The sequence below is a fragment of the Talpa occidentalis genome, unplaced genomic scaffold (assembly GCF_014898055.3).
Source record: "Talpa occidentalis isolate TD23 unplaced genomic scaffold, MPIMG_talOcc4v2.1, whole genome shotgun sequence".
Classification (NCBI taxonomy): Eukaryota; Metazoa; Chordata; class Mammalia; order Eulipotyphla; family Talpidae; genus Talpa; species Talpa occidentalis.
The window spans coordinates 72,717,026-72,741,737 of record NW_026555331.1 but is presented as its reverse complement, the minus strand read 5'-3'; the positions used below and the strand labels follow the sequence as shown (position 1 = coordinate 72,741,737).

Below are 24,712 nucleotides of genomic sequence, written 5' to 3'. Positions count from 1 at the left end.
CATCTCTTCAAGGAGCCCACTTACTACTAAGGCCCAGGCTTCTAAGTACCATTCCTTATTAGAGCTCTGCTTGATTCTAATAAGGAATGGTACTTAGAAGCCTGGGCCTTAGTAGTAAGTGGGCTCCTGGATGCAGTTGCCTCTCAACCTTCACAGTGGACACAGCAAGGAAAAAATGTATTTGTATACTCTTGCACATATACACATGAATATTTTCATTTCTATGTTTGCATCCCTATCTAAAAGCATGATTTTATGCTTTTATGCCTCCAATTCTGGACAATTACCATAGAATTAATTCTAGGTTTCCCTATTTCCATATTCTGTTACACTTATCCAGCAGTGAGAAACCTGGCTCTTACTTACCTCAGTATAACTTATTCTTACTATCTATATGTAATCAACTTCCTAACCATGTGAGTTGCCTTTTCTACCCCAGTCAACAGCTTCTCACCAAGTAACTATCTCTACATGGAATCCTCAGCCTGACCAGCAACACCAACTGAACCTCAAACCAGCTAGGTTTTCATGACCCAGCCCTACTGGCCACACAAGTCTTCCCAGTCAAATCCTTGACTCCCTTTCCATATACTGAATCCTGATGAACCCTGATCAATAGGAAAGGACAGAATGCTATTAATAATTATGTAACATTAAATGCATTACAATTATTTCAGATAAGAAAATGGAAAAGAAAGAAAAATATAATAAAGGAAAGAAAAATAAAAATTGTTGCAGTTGCAACAAACTTTTGATATCTGTCTTGTACAAAAACCTTGCCTCATGTCTGAGTAAGATGTAAGAAGCAGGAAGTAAGATGTATTCCTGCCTTAATCATTTTGGGCTATTATAACAAAATACCATGGGTTGGGTGACTTAAGCAGCAAACATTTATTTCTTGCAGTTCTGAAGTGAAGTCTGTAATCAAAGTGTTAGTGTGGCTGGGGTTCTTGGTAGGGCCCTCTCCTTGGTTCACAAAATGGCATCTCCTTTGTGTCCTCCCAATGTGGAGAACAGAAAGAAGTAAGCTCTCTCCTATCTCTTATATTGACACTAATCCTATCATGAGGGCTCTATCCTAATCACCTACTTACTACCTTCCAAAGGTCCCACCTCTCATTACCATCACATTTCTGGTTAGGACTTTAACATATGATTGGGGGAATAACATAAAAATTCAGTTGTTAACAATTCCTAACCCTTTGGAAACTTATAGGTAGCAGGAAAGGGAATAGTGTGGTGATTAGCATTCTCAGTATACAAACCTGGGATCAGGAGGATAAGAACAGTGAATTCTCCCTGGTCAGAGAATAAGTACAGTAATGCTGGGGAAGACAGAATATATCCCAGCAGATAGGCCCAGCCATGTCAATGGGGCCTAATGACCAAGAGTGTAGAGTCTGTTGTGTTTTAAAATATTTGTTGGCATGAGATCTAAAATGTTAGTGATAATAAAAATTATCTAAGATTATTATTTTTTAAAAAATAATTTTTTGTATAACAATAACCATTGTTAATAGTTTTGACTCTGTCTTTGAATTGTAGCTAAACAGTTTGCTTCTTGCGGAGCAAAGGGAGATTTGGCTGATAGTAACTGATGTCACCCTGCAAATGCAGAATGAGGATAAAGTTAACCTCCCCAAAACCATGCTGGTCTGTGTGTCCTCCTCATGTGTACTGAGCCCAGAAGTCCAGGAAGCACTTTCTGAGGCCACCTCTCACAGCTTTCTCTTCAGGGACACGCTCCGAGACCAGGGTATGTTTCTTGACAATTTTGATCCCACTTACCGCCAAGAGCTGCCATAAAATGGCTTCCACTCCCCCTGTGTTCCATATGCCTATGTCTTGCTCTAGAGCTGCTGATCCCTTCACAAAACCCACTGTGCACATGGCATGTTGGGTAGAAGAGGCCCATGGTATCCTCCTTGGATCTTCACTGATCTGTGTCATGGCCACCAGAATAGAACCAGAACCCACCACAATTCTAAGAGGCCCTGTAATTGATGCCATCATCACTCAAGAACTGTCTATTGGTGACACCCTTTGTAGGTGTAGAGGTCACTGAAAACATTGCCTGGAACATCACTTTTTAAAATAAACAAAAAGCTAGGCTGCATTATAAATATATGCTTAGGTCAGTCAGCCCTTTTTTTCCCCAGGAATCCTGCATAGCACAAAATCCACCTTTCTCAATTGACTTTGAGTCTAGTATCTGTGTGATTTTCCAATCTAGCATCCTGAGAATTGTGAGGCTATCCTCTTCACAGTGCAGATATTACAGAACACACTCATGGACCTCAGGGCTGCACCCCTATGCCCCCGTAATTTGTAGGAGACTGACGGAGGACACTGTCTTACTGGCAGAAGAGCACGCTTTTCTTCACTGTTTAATAATCTGAAGTGTCTCTGTTGGCAGGTCGGATTGTTTGTGTTGAACGTACTGTCCTCTTGCTACTAGAGTCCCATTTGGGTATGGCCTCTCGTGCCAGCTCCTGTGAACTGACCAACTCTGTGAGGCTTGATGAACTGAATCCTTTCACTCAGGACAACTCCATTTGCAGTGTTCGAGGTGGGTCATCAGTCCTGTTGGAAAATGTGTATTTTCTTAAATATTGTATTATTTTATAGTCATTAACTCATTTCTTCATTTATTCAATAAGTGTTTGATAAGTGCCTAACATATTCCAGACATTGATGTATAAGGAAAAAAATCAGAAAAATTCCTTGCTTCTAGGACTAAGAAAAATGTCAATCAGATATACATACAAGCAAATATAAAGATGCAATGTTCTGAGTCCTCTCCCTTTGAGTGCTTGTCACTAGGACCTCTCCTTGGCAGGAAGGTAACAGAAGTCTCCCTAGTGCCAGGATCCTGGAGCCCAGATCTGAAGGATAAGGAGTAGCTACTAGGTGAAGGAACATGACAGGAAGAACACCTAGCAGGAAGAGAACAGGACTCATAAAGAACACTAACTGGAACCTGGGAGGAGACTAGGAAGAGCTGGCTGGGGTTAGAGACCCAAGAAAGGCTGAAGGGGTCAGCACATACCGGTGAGTAAATGGCCCAGCATTGTTGCCATTTCAGTGAGGGACGGTGTAGTGCAGTTTCTATGTCTGCGGAGCAGTGGAGAGGTCGGAGTCTTGAGTAGCAACCACTGGAAATGCAAAGAAGTGAGATGAGGGAGGTGGAGAAGTAAATTCCAAAGTGGACTTAGTTAACAAAAAAAGCTACAGAAGGTAGTAAATTCTAATTCTGTGATAACTCTAAGACTCTGGTTTCAACACAAAGTGATAGTCTGTTCTGTGAAATAAGATGAGGTAGGAGAGGTCAGCTCTGAAAGAACAATTTCAATTCTGTCAGAGTTTAGGCATTTTTGATACGCGTGAGATGTTTCAGTAGCTGGTTGGATATAGGAATCTGGAGCTGAAAAAAAGCACTAATACTTTTCTTTTTTAACTTTATTTTTGTGTATTCTAGCTAATCAATAAGGTGTGAAGGAAAGCTTTTTTTGAGGCTCATTCAAAAAGGACAATCTCCAGTGCATATTCTTTCTCCTTTGTCAAAGATTAGTTGACCATACATCTGTGGGTTTATTTCTGGATTTTCTATTTGGTTCCATTGATCCATGTGTCTGTTCTTGTTCCAATACCATGCAGTTTTGATTATTATGGCTTTGTAGTATAGCTTGAAATCTGGGAGTGTGATGCCTCCATTCCCCCCCCTTTTTTTTTTAGGAGAGCTTTGACTATTCAGGGTTTTTGTTGATTCTATATGAATTTCATCAATAATTGTTCTATTTCTTTGAAAAATGTCATTGAAATTTTTATTGGAATAGCATTGAATCTGTAAATTGCTTTTGGTAGGATGGCCATTTTGATAGTGTTAATTCTTCCAGTCCATGAGCAGGGGATGTCTTTCCATTTCTTTGTGTCTTCTTCTATTTCTTTTAACAGTGTTTTATAGTTTTCTTTGTATAGGCCCTTTACCTCTTTTGTTAGGTTTATTCCCAAGTATTTGATTTCTTTTGTTTCAGTAATAAAGCAATGTTTTTTTTTTATTTCTTCTTCAGATTTATTGTTTGCGTATAAGAAGGCTACTGATTTTTGCATGTTGATTTTGTATCCTGCCAGTTTACTAAACTGATTGATTAGTTTAATTACTTTTTCTGTGGAGTTTTTCTGTGGAGTTTTTAGGGTTCTCTATGCATATTTTCATATCATCTGCAAATAGTGATAGTTAAAGTTTGTTCAATAAATGGTGCAGGGAAAACTGGGTCGCTACATGCAAAAGAATGAAGCTTGACTACTACCTCACACCATGCACAAAAACCAACTCAAAATGAATTAAAGAACTAGACATAAGACCTGAAACCATAAAATATATAGAAGGAAATATAGATGAAACACTACATGACATACACCTCAAAGATATCTTTACAGACCCATCACCCAAAGCATTGATAGTGAAGGCAAAGATAAACAGCTGGGACTACATCAAATTAAAGAGCTTCTGCACAGCAAAAGAGACAATAACCAAAACAAAGAAAAACCCCACAGACTGGGAGAAAATTTTTGCATACAACACTAATGATAAAGGACTGATCACAAAAATCTACAAGCTAATGAGACTGGAAAAAAAAAATACAAAGAAAATAATCCAGTTAAAAAATGGGCAGAAAAGCTAAAAAGAAACTTCTCTGAAGAGGAAATGCAAATGGCCAACAGGCATATGAAAAAATGTTCAACATCACTTGTAATCAGGGAAATGCAAATCAAAACTACCATGAGATACCATCTTACACCAGTGAGAATGGCACATATTAAAAAACTAACTACAACAAATGTTGGCAAGGCTGCGGAGAAAAAGGAACTCTCCTGCACTGCTGGTGGGAGTGCAAACTGGTCCAACCACTATGGAGAGCTGTGTGGAGATTTCTTGACCTACTAAACATAGAGCTTCCATATGATCCAGCAACTCCACTCCTAGGTATTTACCCAAAGGACACAGAAACATTAATTCCAAAGGGCACCTGCACCCCTATGTTTATTGCAGCACTATTTACAATAGCTAAGCTTTGGAAACAGCCCAAATGCCCAAAAATAGATGATTGGATCAAGAAGATGTGGTATATGTGGAATATTACTCAACAATCAAAGAAGATAAACTCATGCAATTTGTAACAACATGGATGGAGCTGGAAGGGATCATGCTCAGCAAAATAAGCCAGAAAGAAAAAGAAAAATACCAGATGGTCTCACTCATAGCAGGAATTTAGAAAACCTAAATAAGGGACCAGGAAAAAGACTAATTGCAATAAAGTAAAAATCAAAATCAACAAGCAACTATAAACCAGAGGCACGCTACAGTGGGGCCTGGTGGGGAGAAGAGGCATTAGGGTCAGAAAAAGGGGGTAGGAATTGTATGGGGAATATAACCAAAATGAAAATGCATACATTGTGCAAAAATGAAAAATGATGTAAGAATTATATAAAATAAAATAATTCATAAAAAAATAAAAAGGACAATCTGCTTTATTAATCATCTATCAATTTTTTTTTCTCACTGTCATTGCTATACCCCTTACCCTTTTCTTTCTTCCCTCCCTCTTAACCTTAGAAGCATCACTTCATTTACTGGCCTCTGTTAGTTTTCATAAGTATTTTACTTTGTCACATTGTCCACTGATAAATGTCCAATGTTTGTCTTTGTCATTTTGACTTGCTTTGCTACACATAATTCCCTTAAACTCCTTCCATTTTGCAATAAATGGCTCTCATCCTCTGTATGGCTAAATAATATTCCTTTGTATGAATATACCACATCTTCTTAATCCATTTTCTATAAGTGGGTATTTAGGTGTTTCCATGTGCTCCCTACTATAAATAATGCTTCAATAAATATTGTAAAGCATATTTTTTTTAATTGATGGTTTCATGTTGTGTGGAAAGGTACCCAAGAGTGGAATACTAAGTCATATGTTATTTCCATTTCTACTTAAAGGTATATCCAGATCACTTTTGGAAATGGCTGCCCCACTTTACATTCCCAACAGTGTAATAGCATTCCTCTTGCTCCACATTCTCTGCAGCAGTTGTTTAGGTCTTTTTAATATGTGCCATTTTCATGAGTAAGATCATTTCTCACTGCATCTCCCCTACTAAAAGCAATGGTGGGCCTTTTTTCATGTATCTCTTGGCCTTTTGTATATCCTCTTTGGTAAATTGTGTATTCAGATCCTCTCCCTCCCAATTTATTGAGTTGCTTGTTTTTTATTGTTAAAATTGATTGTGTGTGTGTGTGTGTGTGTCTTTATTAACCCGTTGTCAGTTATTAACCCCTTGTCAGTTGTGTAATATGTGAATATTTACTCCTATTCTGTAAGATGTCAATCTACTTATATTTTCTTTTGCTATTTAAAAGCCTTCTAATTTGAAGTGATCTCAGTTGTTCTGTTTTGCTTTTATTTTCCTTACCACCTAAAGTCTCCAAAAATATCTTTATTACAAATGTCATGAAATGAAAGGCTTGTGTTTTCTTCTATATATATTATTGTTCCAGTTCCTATATTTAAGTCTGTAGTATTTCTATATTAAGTCTATACTTAAGTCTATATTAATTTACTTCAAATTTATCTTTGTTATGAAATTAGAGCCAGCTATGATTCATGAAATGGAGCCATTTTATGAGAAAATAAGTACGCAAAGAGCTAGTTTCCAAAGAAAGACTTGGAACTTAACCCATTCCTAACTGCAGCCAGGAAGTGACATAGAGACTTTTTAGATTATTTTTGTGGTTGCCCTAAAGTTGTTTGTATATACTTAACAACCAGTCAGTCCACTTTCAAATAATAGTATCCTAATTTACTGGGAATGTGGTATTACATAACAGTATTATCAATTCTTCCCTCCCATCTCTTAAAACATTCCTCTCATGCATTTCACTTATATGATATTAATAGTGAATATATTATTGTCATTAGTATTTGATATAATATATATTTATATATATTATGTGCTATTTGATATTATGTATGGTATATAATATATATTAAATGTGGTGTATATAAGTGGTATTTAATATATGGTATTTCATATAATATATATGTATTTGATATATATCATATATGGTGTTTGATATAATATAACATCATATATGGTATTTGATAATATCATACATGATATAATTAATGAATATGTTATTGTTATTAATATTTAAACAAACTATTATCTTTTAAACCAATTTGTAATAACAAATTTTACTTTCATGTATTCCTTCTCTAATGATCATCCTTTAGGTAGGTCCAGTTTCTGATCTATATCATTTTCCTTCACATATCACCATCACCATTGTAATGAGTTCCCTGTGGGTCTCTCTTTGAAGCTGAGCTGCAGGCTATAGGTGGGTCAGGTGGATAATATAGACTGTTATCAAACTATTGGCAGATCCTCTGATAAGAACCAGTTTTCTAAGAATTACAAAACAAAGCCACAGCTGCAAAAATTCCAAAGACTTACCCAGCCTTCCATTCAGGAAGGCCTAACCAAGGTAGAAGTTGGGCCAGTGACCAGTTCCTACTGAGGGACAGAAGGTCCCTGCCCTGGGCTGGAGGGCTTTGAGCTTATCCAGCTCTGACTCCATCAAATCCACGAGGCTAGAATCCTCATATTCTCTGAAGTAATATTAGCAGATACCCTTTTCTCAGCGCCTTAGTCTGCCCCTCCTTTGCCCAGGATGTCCAGTGGTGGCTTGTCTACAACATCGCCCCAAGTAGCTGTCACCATCTACAGTGCATCAGTGCTAGGAATGGGGAAGCTCTCGACAGCAGCTAACTCAGCTGGGCATCAGGGTCTCCGTCAGCAGCAGGGACCCCACAGGACACTGAGCATTTTCCTTGAGCAGCTCTTGAACAGATTCAGATACAGCCCTGTGAGTCAGTCATTCGCTGAGAACTAACAAATTCTGTCCACCTGCTCTAGCAGAAGACTTCAGGCTCCTAAATGTATACTCCATGAGAAGTGCTCACTCCTTCACTCTGGTCACCAGGCCTTCTCCTCTCTTCAGTACCCCAGAGTACGCAGGTTCTTCTTTGCAGTTTATTTCTTGGGTGAAAATGTTTTGCAGCATTAATTTCATCTTCTGTGCCTTACTCAACAATAATTTACACATGGCTTATTAACAGGTGATAATCTGGCTTGTTGCTGTGAAAGTGGATTCAGCAAGCACACAACTACATACACTGTGTCTATTTGGAAATGGAGGGCAAAGGCCCATTTTCAAACCAAGGTGCAGCCTCTAACTAGAAGGAAAACAGACCCAACTTCTTCCAGTCAGAGAAAAAGTATGGGGAGGAAAGTGTGATAGAGTTAAAAGTCACTGAAGAAAAGTTTAAATCTGGCTTCCAGTATGGGATTACCCATATTTTATAGGACTTGTGCTGTGTTGGGCAGGCTGCTGTGCCTCCCAGGAAGAAAGGGCTGAATCACTTAACCAAGGATTCTTTGAAAGAACCCTTTTAAAAAGATTGGATTTTGTTTTCTTCGGGGTTGGTGGGGAGGTGTGAAACAACTTTAATGAGGAGAGTTGAGAGGGCTGGGAGGCCAGCCCTATATCCTCCCTATATCCTCAGCCCTCCCTATAAACTCAGCCCAGCCAAACTACCCAGCTTTACACTCCCTGAATGATATTTTAATAGACATGATACTCTTTACCCAAACCTAATTACTATAGATTTCTGTAAAGAAGACAAGGAAAGTAAAAGTTTTTTTTTTTTTAAAAGATTTATTTGTATTTATTTATACAAGCACTGGGTACAGTCAGAAGCGTGGGAGGGTGAGAGAATTCACCAGAGCCAGAGCAGGGAGCAGAGCAGGCAGAAGGACCGAAGTACACTGCTGAGGGGAGCAGCGGGCGGCAGGAGAGGTCTGCGAGCCATGTGGGACCCTCCTCCAGTGGGCGGGGAGCAGCCGGGAATCGAACCGGCACTGCAGAGGCTGCGGGCAGCTTCGCAACCCAGTGCTCAACCACTGCGCCACCGGGGAGGCCCTGAAAGTAAAAGTTTTTAATGGGAAATCGTATCCGAAGCAATGAGTATAGTGTTAAAACCCTCATACTTCTGTTTGTCTCCTTCTACTGATCATTTAATGTTCTAGATACTAAGAGTTTAATAGTATACTTCCCAGCCATCTCTTGGAACTTATGTGGGGTTGCCAGAAGGGATTTCCAGTGGTGTATTAAACATGTTTCGTTAACTTATGTCTTGTTCCCTGAAAGGAAGAAAATTGCTTAATCCCGTATAAAATGTAAATGCTATTAACACCCAAAGATATCTGAGGGTAAAGGAACTCTGGTTGGTAGCAGTCTTTATTAATTCACTTAGCAGACTCTAAATGTGTTCCTGCGACCTGGACTCTGTGCTAGGCTCATATGCCTATGGTGGGTGACCCCCTCCCTATGTCCCTACTGCTGCCTCTGCTGGTTGTGAATTAGTGGACACTCCTTTCCGCTGCATTATAAGTCCTTATTGACTTTCTTCTCATCCCTTTGGCTCAATCTTTATTAGATTTGCAAGGACAATGAAATTGGCTAAAGCAGTCTTTTCAAAATCAAGATCTATTATTTTCATTTTAAAAAATCATTCAAGTTTGCATTTCATGAATGCATTTTAATAAATAAGAACTACTTAGTTCTCATAATTTGGTTTTATCCTCTGCAGATGAATTTTCTCCTAGTGCTTATTCTGGTGGGAAACAAAAATTCTTTGTTCCAAGAGTAAGATAGATGGCTCTGCTTTTCTGGAAACTTAGGTCACATCTTACTTTTTCTTCAAATGTCTAATTTCACTATTTTTCAACAATACCCTTATTGATTATCTGTCTGTGATTTGCCAGTATATCTAGATGATTTAGACAGTGCTTCACTTTTTTTTTGTTTATTTATTTACATATTTTTACATTGTTGTTCATTTTTGTACAGTGTTTGATTTCTCTCATGTGTTGTCCCCATGAAATTATCACCACCAAGATACCCATGAACTATCACCATAGATTCTTGTGCTCTTCTCTCCTGTTTTTATTCCTTTACCTCCCCTTCCCCTGATGAATGTCTTCAATTTAAAGTTTGACTGCTGGTTTTGTCTTTTTTTTTCTGGTCCCTTCTATAGTTTCTATGTTCCTCCTATAAGTGAAACCATCCAATATATTTCTTTTTCCTTCTGACTTACTTCACTGAGTATAATCCCTTCTAGCTCCATCCATGTTGCTATGAATGGTATACATTTATCTTTTTTAATTGCTGAGTAGTATTGTGTTCATACAGATTGTGTATGCATACCACATCTTAAGTGCTTCACATTCTAAAGAAATCAGACCATAACAATCAGTCCCTATTTAAAAGTCCTCACTGGCTTCTCATTCCTTCCAAAATCAATTCTAAAAATCTGCTATTGGGACCCTGAATGACCTTGGTCTACCAACTTCACAACTGGTTCACCTGCCTTTTCTATATGTCTGTCTGGCCCATGCCCCGCTGCAGCGTACTGGGTAAGCCATGCCTCCATCCCCATCTATAGTCTTTCCTTACATTCCTTCTTTCATGCAGCCTTCCCTGACCCTGCATCAGCCTGGAAGAGCTCTCTTCTGCATCTCTCAAGGATCATTTCCATTTCTCAATATAGCACTTAATTCATGATTTTTTTTAATAAACCTTTTAGAGCAGGTTTAGACTTACAGCAAAAATAAGCAGAAGGTATAAAAGTTTCTCACATATTCTCTGCCTCCACACATGAATAAACTTTCCCCATCAACATCTCCCACCATAGTAGTACATTTGTTATAATAGACAAATCTACTTTGACACTATATAATCACCCAAAGTTCATGGTTTACATTAGGGTTCACAATTGGTGTTCTTCTGTTGAACATGTATCCATCATTACAATATCATGTGAAGTAGTTTCACTGACTTGAAAATCCTTTGCCTGTTAATCCTTCCCTCCTCAACACCTGGGAACCACTGATATTTTTACTGTCTTCGTAGTTTTGCCTATTCTAGCATGTCATATAGTTGGACTCGCACGGTACATAGCCTTTTTAGGTTGACTTCTTTCACTTAGTGAAAGTCATTTAAGTTTCCTCCATGATGTTTTCATGACTTGATAGCCTATTTCTTTTAGCACTGAAAAATATTGCATTTCTAGATGTACCATTTTGTCCACTCAGCTATTGAAGGACATCTTGGTTGCTTTCAAGTTTGGTCAAGTATGAATAAAGCTACTGTAAACATCTCTGCTGGTTTTTGTGTTGACATAAGTTTTCAACTCATCTGGATAAACACTGAAAAGAGTGGTTTCTGAATAGTATGATAAGATTATGTTTAAAATCGGTAAAAAAAACCACCGAACTGTCTTCCAAAATGACTATTGCATTTTGCATTCCCACCAGCAATAATGAACATTCCAATCCATATTCTTATTCTATAGTCTTGCTATAATTTAGTGTTGTTAGTGTTCTGGATTTTGGCCACTATCATAGATGCATAATGGTCTTTCATTGTTTTTATAATTTGTGTTTCCCTAATACCATATAGTGTGGGACATCTTGCATATGCTTATTTTTCATCTGTTTGTGGTGAGGTATCTGCTAAGGTCTTTGACCCTTTTTTTTTATTTGGGTTGTTTGTGTTCTTATTGTTGAGCTTTAAGAGTTCTTTGTTAATTTTGGATAACAGTCCGTACTTTATCAGAAATGTCTTTTGCAAATATTTTCTCCCATATTTCTTATTTTTACACATTATTTATCTGATTTCCAACCAAACTGTGGAGTTCATGAAAGTAGGGCTTGTAGCTTTCACCTTTATGTTTTTTGTTGCTACATTAAATAGCATTGTGTTTATATTTGTTTGTTAACTAAACTAAATTAATCACAAATATTGGAGTCAAAAGGAAATTTAAAAATGAGATAAATCACATAGAGGAGATATTAACAAACCAATACAGATATTTACCTTTTTATCAAAAAAATAGAAACTAAAATAAGAAATTTCATTATATTTATAAAGAAAGTAGGTATTGGATGTGACATCAGCATGTAGTGCAGTGAAGAAATGGTGACTGAAACAGAACCTTTGTGAGAAACCTTTCAGAGGGTGTTCCTACATCTCGAAGACTTACACTCTTGACAGAGTAATTCTGTTTCTAGGAATCTTTCCTGAGAAAAGGGTCTCAAATCAGAAAAGGCCTATGTATAAAGATATTCACTGCCTCAGCACTAAAACTATTTGAACCTTAATGTCTGCTGTGGAGAAAGGTTGAGGGATCCGTGACATATCACCTGAATGGAATATCAGTAAGATAGATAATCTTTTCAACAGCTATACAGCAACTTAAAGGCAGAACAAGACATTGCACTGAAAAAGACAAGATCTGGCAAATATGATAATACTCAATTAGGCAGTAATGCCAGCAAGTTTTAAAACTTACTTTTTATTGCTTTAATTTTGTTTGTGTAATAAATGGGAGTTATAAAATGCTTTGGACCATTTATATAAATTCATGAATAAGAAAAATATCTGAGACACCTCATTTTACCATTGGTGTCCTGAGGGGCAAAGAGAAGTGAGAGGACAGACCTATCTGAGACTCCAACTTTGCTTCCCTTGGGCCCAGGGACTGTAGTTGGCGTGGATGAGAGCACTGCTTTCTCGTGGCCTACATGTGACCTGTGTGGCAATGGAAGATTGGAGCAGAGACCAGAAGACAGGTAAGGGGGCAGCGCCTAGCCCAAAAGAGCACAGGGTAGCAGCACCCCTGCAGTCCGATCTCTAGTGCTTTCTATCTCAGACCTGCTGCCCCTGCACAGAACCAGGCCTGAGTGCCACGTGGGGAAGGAAGTCTGCTGGCTTCAGGGGAGAGGTTGTGGTGCATGGTATGTTTGTTTTCTTTTTTCGCAATAGGACTTTTGCTGTTCCTTATAGCTCCTCCTGTCTTAGTACAGTTTTTCCCTCAGCTCCTTTATCAGCCTGGAGAAAAAAAAAAAAAAACTCAGCAAATCTGAAGAAGTAAGACAAATTGTACAGCCTGTCTGTTGCTGGATGCAGACTTTTCCAGAGGCCAATTAGCAGACACTCTTCCCTGCCCAGTGCCACTGCAGCCCTCCTTGGGCCCGGGGTGAGAGCCAGGTGTCCAGGTAGTTCTCCAATCCAGTTCTCTGGCCTCCCAAGTTGACTTTGTCATATGACAGATAAAAAGCAGAATTCTATTTGTACTTCTGTATCCTAAGAAACAAAGGGCAAGTGTCTTCTTGACACCTCCTAGACAGTAACCTTCTATATAAACACGTCACCCATGAGTCATATTTAAGAGAAAAGAGTATGCATCTCAGGTTTACTTGGCAGAGTAAGGAGCACCAATAACAGCTGATTAGAAGCTGGTTTTCCTGCCCATGCAGATGGGAAACCCTGATATTCCCTTGCCCTGCAGAGGGCCTCACTGTGCTTCACGAATGTTTGCTATCATCCTCTGTGCTCAGAATGAATGACCCTGAGGGTCCCTTCCATCCTCAGTGGCATCACATGTCCATGCAGCCCTTTACTGACATTTATCCCTCAGAACAGACTGAACCCCACTCTGGCAAATTTCAGGAACTTGGTTTCTGAAAACCACACACACACACACACACACACACACACACACACACACACCCCTTTTCTATCTCAGCCAATAGTAGCTTTTAGAAAAATATCTATATACTGCTAGCTTCTTCTGACTTGCACCTTTTTGGATCTTGTCTTCCCTGTATGTTTGCAAACAACAGTGGCACTTTTTTCTGTGGGAATTGCTCCCGTGTGGTCACCTCCCCTCTTCTCAGAAGGCACCTGCAGGTTTTCCTGGACTGCCCCTCTCGACCGCAGTGCACTGTGAGGGTTAAGGTATGAGCTGGTTGGGGCTCGGGAGATGCCTGACTCATTGGCTGGGAGAAAGTTGCAATTATTGCTCTTTCCTTGGGAATGGGGAGAGGACTCACTCTCAGGAAACAATCATTCCATGTCTGTGGTTTAAGCCCTAAGTGTGACTTAAAGATTTGAGATCTAAGCTAACAAGAAGACAGGGGAGTTAAAAATCCAACATATTAACTTTCAGGACTTGAGTACTTTCAGTACAAGCATTTGCTCCCAGAGCAGGATTTGACCCAGCTATTTCACTGTTGTTGCAGCTGTTACAGAGCAGTATTTCTTCACTCCTGAGGTTTGCCGCCTGCGAGGATGGGGTAAGTCCAGGGATGTGTCCCTTGTGCTCTGAAACCAAGTTAACCTCACCCCCAGATACCTGTGCACTTTCAGTTACAACAGAGTCCAACAGTGTAACTATGTGCATGCTTATTGTTTAGACCAAGCTCATTGTCACTTGCTACCAAATGCACATGTCTGCTAATGAGATCCTTTCCTTTTTGGAATTGAGGTTATTTCCTAATCACCCTCAGAGTAGATCCATGAATTTGCCCCCGTAGCATGGATTATTGTGAGAGACTCTTGAGATTGCAAGTCCTAAGGCCACATTCATAGAATAGGAATCTTTTTGTTTAATTGCTGGTCTGAGTAACTGGAAACTTCATTGTTATTTCTCAGAACTAGTTTGCCTGCCTTGACATTACTATGATGAGGGTTAACAAAGTGATGTGGGCCTCTGGGAAAACAATAAATTGATACAACTTAAGACCAAAAAAAAGTTTCCTCTTTGTGAAATGTGGCCCTCATAAAGAGAGAGGCTGTCCTTGAGATGACACCTCTGTCTTGTCAAAGCCATTCAGAAGCACCACAGTGGTCCATGGAATCACTGAACCCCAGAGAAGGACACAGGGTGGTGCCATGCATGGCCCCCACATCACAGTGTTGAGGTCCATGTCCAGAAAGCTGATGCAGACTGGATTGTGGGGTTGTGGTGAAAAGTGATCATCTGCAGAACTTTCTGAGGGTTCCCATGGCCAAATTCCAGCTCTGATTCCAGCCAGAATTTGAGACTGATTTGATCCATCCTATGGGAGCCTCTCATCCTGTAATTGCCCACTCTAGCCCTATCCCTCCACCTCCCATACTCAAGCAGGGGCTAGCAGCACCAGGAGGTAAAGCAGCCATCTGCACTCTCATCCAAACCTTGGCTGTCAAAGCTTAGATTCAACTGGGATGTGGATAGACCTGTGAACACAGTCTGTGAGGAAGAGTGGTCTGAGTCTGATTCCCAGTTCTGACTTCAGAGTAGAATTGCCTCGGAGCTCTAGAAAATGTCTGACTCCCTCAGGGTAAAGCTCAACAGCCTAGGCTTGGCACTTTAAAGCTCCTCAGTGACATCCCTGCCCCTAGCACCAAACCTTCATCTTGGGGGCTGCTGTGCAAACAGGGTTCGTTGTTTATACTAGGCTTTCAGAGGATTTGTAAACAAGGAGTCCCTGATTGTGTAAAAGTACAATGTAAATAATTATAATGGACCAAAAGCTGTGCTCCCTGCTTCTTTTCTCATGTGTTGCCTCATTTATCTCCTTGACATCCCAGTGGATCAGAATCCACATTATACTGCAGAAAAAACAAGATCACAGACCTTACGCATTGTCTGTGTTGGATGCAGAGACATTCCACAAAGGGGAAGTCAGTGTCATTCCACCGGCGACCACCTAGTAGAGTTGGTAGCCAGCCCAGAGTACTGTCTCTGTTCTATGTGTTTAGTGGGTATGAGATAGGTCCCTGCTAATTCCTTGTCACCTCATTACTGCACCTTGGGAGAGGGAGGAAGAAAGAAAGAAGGGCATGGCACTCCCTGTGGTTCATGGCCTGGTGGTTCCGAGGTGCAGGGCTTTAAACAGGTGTCAAGATGCTGGATCTGGGTTATCAACATTTCTGTGGAGAATGCTGGGGAAAAGCCTTGGGAAAACTCCTCCTTAAGAAGAATGCATAGAAAAATGAACCAAAACCCACAATCTAAACCAGCAGCAAGTGGGGAAGCCTCCTTGCTCTGCTGTCATGCCCACTGCACAGAGGCACTTGCCCGAGGCTGCTGGGCCTGATCTCCCACAGGGCTTTGTAGGTTCCCAGGAAAGTGTCCTAGTACTTCCTCTAAGAAACTTCCAACCACAGACAGTCCTTAACCACGTGAGTCTTGTTACAGACCTGGCAGAGGCCGTGGCAGAAATCCTCCTCATCTCACTTGATTTCCTTCTAACATTAAACTTCCACATATTAAACTTCTCAACTATAGTCTTCCTGTAGGCAAAACCCTACTTAAATAGAGTTCAGAGGCATGTGTGAGAATGTATGTCTGTGTGTTTGTACTTGAGTGTAGGTGTTGCTCGTGTGTGCTGGGTGTGTGGCATGTTTGGCTATCACCCCTGTGGTACTCTGTTGCCACAGCTGACCAGTAAAATGAGAGAAAATAGAAGCCTGGAGGTACATTCACTCAGTTCCTTCCCCTACCCCCAGCTTTACTCAGGATAATTAAGTCTATACATCTGGACTGGAAAAGAAGTGCTAGACAATGGTATACCAAAGGCTTGTGTGTAGACATCAGGCACACGTTTTTCTAGGCGGGATTTATCCATACTCACCAAAATCTGAAGACTTTGCACAAGAACCATAATTCTATTCCCTGGAATAAATGTACTGTTTCTGGTCAGGATATGAATATTAACTTTTATGATGTCATTCTAATGTGGTCAGACTACAGTGTGGAAGTGGTGAGACTGACTGCCATTATATATGTCACTTCTCAGAGCTAACATTACAGTGACATGATGTGCTTTTTAAAACTAGGGACACATTTTATACACATGCACATGCACACACACACTCCTATAACCAGCATAGATGACTTTGCTGGTGTGGCTGTTTTAACCTCTCTGTGTTATTTTTCCCCAAATACTGGGTTATCAGATAAGTCATGATGTATTTTTTCTGTTTTCCAAGCTAAAATGTGTCATGACTTTTCCAGCAACCCCAATATATGCTATTTGTGATTTTACTTTCATGATAAATGGACAGTCGCTATAGAAGACTGTTAACTGCCAACCCTGAAAGTAGGGTTCTGTTTTTCATTTTTTGAAAGAAATGACTTTTGCTAACTTTCTTCAAGTCAGAATTTGGTACTTTTACCTCAATGAGTATAGGGATCCCTGGGCGGTTCATTCCATGCACACAACATTCAAAGCCAGCTACATGGAAAGATAGAGCTAAGAAGCATCTAGCTGGCCCATCTCGATCACCCAGCCCTGTTGTTGACCCCTCCCTCTTTACCACCTCATACTCTCCCCAGCCTGTGGCCTGCAGTGTCAGCCCCTGGTGGACTCATAGCAAGTTCCAGTAAATGTTGGAAGGAGTGGGCAGCAAACTTGATGCCCACTTCACTTGTGGGTCGAGCTGTAGGGAAGTCTCAGTCCTCCATCACTCCATTAAACACTCTTCTGACCTTATCATTTTACTGAAGCCAAAAATGCACAAACCATTTGGCCAGTGCAGGTATTTCACACTGTGCCTGTCTTACCGATGGGTAAACAAGTTGGCAGTACAATGGTATTCACATCCCACATTGAACCTGATACTTGCTGCTTCAGAACAAACCATCTAAAAGATGTGGCTTCTACACCACAGCCTGGTATAAACCAGACCTGCAGTTCAGTCAGGGCTCTGCTCATCCCTGCCCTACTTGGGTATCAGCCGGTACCTACAGGTTGGACGGGAGACGCCTTTCTGCAACCCATGGCTCTGCTCCTGCTGGCTGGGAGCTTTCTGGCTTGTAGCCAGATCCCCACACAGTCTGGACCCCCTCCCAACAAGTGTTCCAGAGATGCAGAAAGAGGCCAGGTACCTTCCTAACCACAGTTGGGAGGTCAGTGTCCCTCTGTTCATAAGAAGTCACTGCACTCTGTTCATAAGAAGTCACCACATCCAGCCAGATTTGCAGTCTGGAGCTCTGCTTCACCCTGCTGTCTGGCCCCACCAACCTCAGGCTCTTCAGTCTGTTGATGGCAAGAGTGAGTTAATGACAACTGAACAGAGCTATTGTGGAGATTTTTCAAGTGTTCTGTATGGAGGAGGGATGATTGGCAGCTCTGAATATTACTCTCCAAGTATCAGCAAAGGAGTTTCTGAAAGATTACCTTCTGGGGCTCAGTCCTTAAGCCAGACATGTATGTATGCCTATGCTTTGCAGCTCTTTGTTTTCAGCCACCTCAGGAAGAAAAGGTTGTAAGATTTCATCTAGAGAAGCCAGACAAGGCCACCACATCTTTCTAGTCTGAGCCACCCCCAGTTCCCCATGTTCTCATTTAGACATGAAACGTGGCCTGAGATTAACCAATAACCATCATAGCCATCACACAGAATGTGAAGAGAAAGCTTTCTATTACACAGCAGTGTCTAGTTCAGTGTAACTCTAGAAGAAACGGTACCCTATTAAGGAGGGAAGTTTGGGGCAAAGTACCAGGAAATTCTTTGACCGGAAGTGTTGCTAGATTGGGGAAGTGTCCCAAAGGAAGTGGGACACAGCCACAAGCATGCACTGCCCCTCCCTCCCCCTTACCCCCCTCCCCCCACCCAGTTAGAAAACAGGACAGAATCCTTTGTATGTCTTTTCTCCAAGTTGTTCTTCTCAGGCTGTCAGCTGGGAGCTGCTTATTGTTGCATCCACTAATAAATATCAACTTAAATGTTTAAATGTTCCTTGCATGGGAACATAATTCAGTTATCAGGAAAAAAGTGGTTCCTTCATTTGCCATGAGAAATAGGCTTTTAGAGCAGCCCTTCACTTTCCTCCTCCTTTACCAATGTTGTCTGCACCATTTGAAGGGTAGAAGGTGGCAGACTTGGAGAATGGGCCCTCTCTGTTCTGTGTGTTGGAAACAGAATGTCCAGAGCTAACTCTATTTGCTTTAACCAGCATGTCTTTTATCACTGCAGACTTATGAAGTAAAGAGTATCCTCGGAACAGAGGTGGAGTTCTTAAATTGTTTTGTCCAGTCCATAACTACCCACCCTGCTAGCTGTGCTGGACTGGAGGAAATCGAGCTTCTGAGAGCAGGAAGAGCCTGTGTGGAACACCGCCCATTGCCGTAGGGACTCTGTGACGTGGCTGCTGGGGTGGTGGTGGTGGTGTACCCTTTGGGGTAGTTATTTGTTAACTATAGCAGAGTGAATGTAGTTTATGATCTTGAAATGGAACTTAGATTTTTCTGGGGCAAATGTTAGTAACAGGGCTTTGTAAACTATAAATCAAAATACCTTTTTCTAGGTTCTGTATTTTTTATTCTTTCTGCAACTTTAGGAACACGGTATTAAAGCCTAAATAAGCTTGAAGTCCCTTCATATTGTATTTATTTTAAACAACAAGATTAATATAGCAGAAAGAAATCTTGATTGTAAAGTGTTTAAAATTTTGCCATGATTTAACATGTTTTTCTTATAGTATGTTTTTAACTTTCTCCCCAAAGCTTAAACCTTTATCCTATTTTGTGATGTTACTGTTCTGCTACAATAAATGTCCATCTAAGTGCTTTGCTTTGCAGTTCGGTGTTTTTGGGAAAATGTTCTGGGGAATTATGTCAAAGGTAAAACTGTTACCCATAAAATGTAGATAAGTTAACCCGCGTGATTAGTTATACTATACGGAGATAGAGTTCCCTCTAGCAAGGCCTATGTAAACAGGCTGGGTACTGTGCAGAGAACCAAGATTACAGACTCAGGAGGGGTGACTGGTTATTGTTTGCTCTGTTGGCAGAGATTAAATTGCAACTAAAACCATGAATTAATTATCTTTGGACACTAGAGATTTTGTGTTTCCTTCCTTACAACAATATAATCATGACAGGCCACGGTTAATTATTTACATAATACAGACTTAGTAGCCAGACCAAGGGAAGGTGCTTCGTACCCACTTTTATTGGGGGAAAGGCAGAAGTTTTATTTGTCCATATTAAGCTTTGCAATAGTACAATTACTGGCAAGGTGGCTCATTTTCAGGAGCTTTTTAACTGTCCTTTTTGTCTACTATATCTTTTGTTGTATTTGTGCACATTTTGAAAATCCACGCGAAGAATTCCTACGCCTGAGGAAAGTGAAAGCAAAGTCCCATGAAAGCTAGAGATGATTCAAACAAACTGTTCGGATAACCCTGCCCTCTACCCTCTACCTCCTCCTGCAGCCAACAAAAGTTAGGGGGTTCTTGGGCTGTTCTCTAGAGGGCCCTCAAGTCAGCTGCAGGGGCGGTCCGCCAGCCCCTCGTCTGGCACCTTCCAAAGGAAAGCTGCCCAGCTGAACATCAGCTTAGTCATGCTTCACCCATCTCAGGCAAGTAACAACATTAGGAGGTAGACTTTGGCATGTTTCAAAACAAAGCAGACCCTCTCTTCTAAGAACTTGGTTTCCCCTTGGAAAAACACGCCTGGGTCCAGCAGCTCCCCGGTGCCACGCTGTACCCGCCGTGATGCTGGACTGGACCCTTCCCCTTGGGGCCACCGGCTTGCGAGGTCACTGTCAATACAGGAATCGGGGTGGGTGGTTTTAAATGCTTCTTTATTCTTACAAATACTGTAAAAATTAATATAAAAAAGTGAGCATGCTCAGTCTTTTCCTCTTATCTACAATACAAAGGATTGTTCTGAAAGTCATTTTCCTTTTACAAATGTACCTTAGCTGCATCAACAGGAGTAAGATGTAGAAAAAGCTACCATTATAAAAATAATTTAAGGGAAAATAAACACATCTGAGTTCTCTCGACGTTCAGGGGCGGCGAGTCCAAGCGGTGTTCTCCCTGCTCTCACCCGTCCCAGAGGAGCCGCGGCCGCGGGGCGCGGTCTCCGGCCTCCAGCGGGGCGCTCGGCTCCTGGCCGTCGGGGCTGAGGTATTGGTCGTTCGAGTCTCACGGGCTGCGCGTTACCGGCAGTCGGGCGCCCCGGCGGCGGGCAGGAAGGGCGGGCTGGGCAGCTGCTTGAAGAACTGCCGGAGGCCGGCGAGGTCCCGCGTGAGCTGCTCCACGCGCTGGTGCAGCTTCTCGTTCTCGGCCGACAGCTCCACCAGCTTCTGCTGCATCTCCTGGTTGCGCCGCTTGGCCTTGTCGCGGCTCTTGCGCACCGCGATGTTGTTGCGCTCCCGCCGCTGCCGGTACTCGGGGCTGCCGCGGTCCGGGCCCCTCTTGCCGGCGCCCTTCTCCCGCGCGGGGCCGGGCGCGGGGCCGGGTCCCGGGCTGCCGCGAGGGGGCTCCGGCGACGCGGGCGGCGTGGGCTGCGCGGCGGCCGCCAGGCTCACCACGGTCTGCGCGCACGCGGCCACCTGCGCGGGCAGCAGCGAGCCGGGCGCGTCGCCGTCGCTCCAGTCGGGCTCGCGCTTGAGCGGGCGCGGGGCGGCGGGGCCCGGCCCCGGAGGGCGCGCGAGGCCGCCCGGCAGCAGCTCCGGGGAGCCCGCGCCGGCGCCCGCCGCGCCCGCCTTGTGGTTGCTGTTGAAGAGGTCGGCGAAGAGCTCGTCGTGGCACAGCTCCAGCGTGGGCACGGCGGCCATGGAGTCGATGTAGGCGCTGAAGTCGATGGCGCTCTCGTCGTCGTACATGGCGGGGCCGGCGGCGCCCGGCTCTGCCCCGCGGCCGGCCTTGCCCGCGCGGCCCGGCTCGTAGAAGTGGGCCGGCTCCGCCGTCCAGGGCGCGCCGCGCGTCGGGCCGTCCAGGCTGAAGAGCGCGGCGCTCATGGCGACGTCGGGCCGGGCTCTCGTCCCCGCGCCGCCGGCCCCGCCGCCTTTTCTAGCCCCGGCTGACGCGCACGCCCCGCCCCCGCGCCGGCTCCGCGGGGGCGCCCGGCCGCGGGGGGAGGGGGCGCTCGGGGACTCGCGCCCCGCCCCGGAGCACCCCGTCGGGTCCCCGGCGGCGCCCGCACCCTCTCCCCGCGCCCCACTCGGGACTGCCGCCCGGACCCCCGAGCCGCCGCGGGGCAGGGGCGTCCTCCGCCCCCCGCCCGCCCCGGCCGCTCTGCTGGGAATGACCCTCCCCTGCCCGCGCGCCGCTCCTCCGCGCTTCCTGTTTGTGGGTTGGAGCCTCCGCGCCCCTCGCCGCCCGCAGGGAAATCAAAACCAGGACTTGGCCGCGCGCGCGTGTCCCGCGCCGGCTCCCGCCGCCGGAGGGAGGAGGGGAGCCGGGGAGGGCGACTCCGGGCCGGAGGACAGACGTGGGGAGCCGGCCGGGGGCGGAGAGCCCGGCGCGGGAGCGGGAGGCCGAGCCCTGGGAAGTTCTCCGGACAGATTGTGCCGCGAGCGCCCGGCAGCCGAGGCGCGGAGCCGCGCAGCCCCCGGCCTCGCTCGCCCCCACCCGGCGCGGACGCGCAGGTGTCGGGGAATTCGGGCCTGTCCCCGCACCGCGCCGCGGGCCCCGCTGAGGGCCGCGGGCCGGAACGCGCGAGGCCGGGCGGGGTCCGCGGCTGCTGTCCAGGCGGGCGCCGCACCAGGGCAGGGGGAAGCGGCGCCGGGTCCCCCGCGCGTCTCCGCGCTCGCTGAAGCAGTGCCGCCTGGCGGCCGCAGCTGCCGCGCGCTCCCGTGCCGGGCCCTTTTAATTCTGGTGTGTCTTTCACAGTGAAGTTCTTTTGAATCTAAACAGTTGAGTCCTCTTAGAAGAAAGATGTTTCTACTAGTAGCTTTGATAGTTACTAGCTCACGCTTTAAAAAATGCACGAACAGACTCTATTGATTTGCTTTATTATGTTTCCTGCAATTTGCATTCTGATTCATAATATTTATTAAATCACGGCCCTTGGGGCCTCTCCGGTCGCGCAGCGGTTGAGCGCTGGGCTGCAAAGCTGCCCTCAGCCTCCACAGCACCGGTTCGATCCCCCGGCCGCCTGCGATGGTCCCACATGGCGCACAGACCACTCCTGCTGTGCCTGCTGCTCCCCTCAGCAGTGTACTTCGTCAGTCTGCCTGTTCTGCTCCCAGCTCTGGCTCTGGTGAATTCTCTCACCCTCCCGCGCTTCTGACTGTACCCAGTGCTTGCATAAATAAAATAAATCTTTTTTAAAAAAAATCACGGTCCTTATTCAGACTTCATCTCACGACTGTTCATAGCTTTGGCTTCTCTTTCACCAGAGGTTGGGGCCAAACACCAAATGGTCCACAAACTGCCACTTGCATTTCTGCAGTCAGTTCCAGAGGTAGAACTGGTATATAGAGCACCTAGTGATAGGCTATAGGTTATTTAATAGAATTTCTATACTATTACTTTAAAGTTACTCAGAGAAGAAATTTGAACTTGACATTGCCTACTGATTAATTATCTATCTATTAATTATCTAATGTTAAAACCTAGGAATACATATAGTGTGGTTTATGCACACCCAGAGAAAAGGCTTGGGACAAATTTGCCAATTTAGGCATAAAAACACTACCAAAGCCCTTTCCAACCAACTATGACAGGTAAAATTAATATTTATATAGAAGCATCATAGTCTTCATAAATATTTCAGTGAGATGATTAATGGTTTCATATATCAGAGATATTTATTAAAATTGCATTTACAAGACAATGTTGCTGTTTGAAAAGAGCAGTAGAATGAATGCCCTTGAGCTTGCCCTCCAAAATGGGATTGAGCTTGAAAACGATGTGAGGCCTTCATCTTTTAAAAGAGGTGTTAACCAAAGTAATTAATGACTTTAAGATTTAAGAATTTTCTTCCTTATTCCAGAAAGAGGCAGAGGTCACAGATCAACCAAGTATGGGCTTGTCATGCATGACATTTAAGGATAAATGAAAACATTTTTGAAAAATTAAAGTTTGGTTGTGACAGTTACTGTTCAGTCATTTCTTAAATGTTTACTTACTTTCTTACCTCTACTATCAATTTATTCAAGATAAATGGATACAAAGATACAAAAATTGTTAGTAACCAGTTCTCATTGTTATGGATCTCTTTCAAGCAAGTATTTAAACCTTCCTGAGTCTGGTGTTTTGAGTGGAACTATCAAAAGGAAGGAGTCAGGAAAACAATTCCTTTGGCCTTTGCCTCTCCCTACTTAGCAGACATTCCTATCAAGCACAATGAGTTGTTCCAATGATATTTATTCTTAAACATCAATCTTTTAGAATCCAGGGGTCCAACACTGCTTAAAAGATGCTCTCTTATTGTCAGGGTAGAAAGCCAGTTTGACTTTCTCCTGCTCATTCATACCATTGCCATAACTTAGTTCTAGTTAGAGATTATTTTTAGACGCTTAATATAGTATAAAATACTGTGAGATACAGGCAAGAATAGTTCCCCTCCAAATTAAAGTCTGAAACAGTGAAAATATTTTTTGAGCAGTGCGAACTAAAACTGAAAAATTGTTTCAAGAGGAACGAAATTTTAAACTTCCATGTCCTCTTCAGATTATTATTCTTAATTACCAGATGAAATAATTTAATTCATCTGCTTCAAGACTTATTTTAATTTTATAGTATATTGTCATTTTTTGTGTCAGAATATAGTCTTACAAATACATACTTTTTTTGATAAAACTTATTCCCGGGCCTCCCTTGCAGCATAAGGGGTAAAGCATGGCACTATAAAGCAATCTGCAGCCTCTGCAGCAGGAGTTTGATCCCCAGCTGGCTGGGGAGCAACCCACATGGCGAAGCAGACCTCTCCTGTCTTGCCCACTGCTCCCCTCAGCAGTGTGTTTCAGTCAGTCTGCCTGTTCTGTTTCCCACTCTCTCTGGTGAATCCTCTCATC

General features: G+C 43.2%; 2 protein-coding genes across 5 annotated transcripts in view; one reads left to right on the top strand and one right to left on the bottom strand.

The window, feature by feature from the left end:
* Positions 1-19,546, top strand: part of SPIDR (scaffold protein involved in DNA repair) — a 545,150-nt gene extending 525,604 nt beyond the window's left edge. For all 4 annotated transcript variants that reach the window (XM_054692277.1, XM_054692279.1, XM_054692278.1 and 1 more), the window contains 6 exons: positions 1,546-1,756; positions 2,417-2,569; positions 12,663-12,756; positions 13,810-13,924; positions 14,209-14,262; positions 18,935-19,546. In XM_054692277.1, the coding sequence (XP_054548252.1) occupies positions 1,546-1,756; positions 2,417-2,569; positions 12,663-12,756; positions 13,810-13,924; positions 14,209-14,262; positions 18,935-19,090 (783 nt within the window). In that variant the 3' untranslated portion in view covers positions 19,091-19,546. The remainder of the gene's footprint in view (positions 1-1,545; positions 1,757-2,416; positions 2,570-12,662; positions 12,757-13,809; positions 13,925-14,208; positions 14,263-18,934) is intronic.
* On the bottom strand, positions 18,610-21,751 carry CEBPD (CCAAT enhancer binding protein delta). The gene has a single exon (XM_037506863.2). It carries the CDS (start codon positions 21,707-21,709, stop codon positions 20,906-20,908), a length of 804 nt encoding a protein of 267 aa, XP_037362760.1. The 5' UTR covers positions 21,710-21,751; the 3' UTR covers positions 18,610-20,905.
* Positions 21,752-24,712: the final 2,961 nt, after the last annotated feature.

Excerpts from the sequence above, each read along its gene's own strand:
- CEBPD (XM_037506863.2), bottom strand. The coding sequence starts at position 21,709 with ATGAGCGCCGCGCTCTTCAGCCTGGACGGCCCGACGCGCGGCGCGCCC.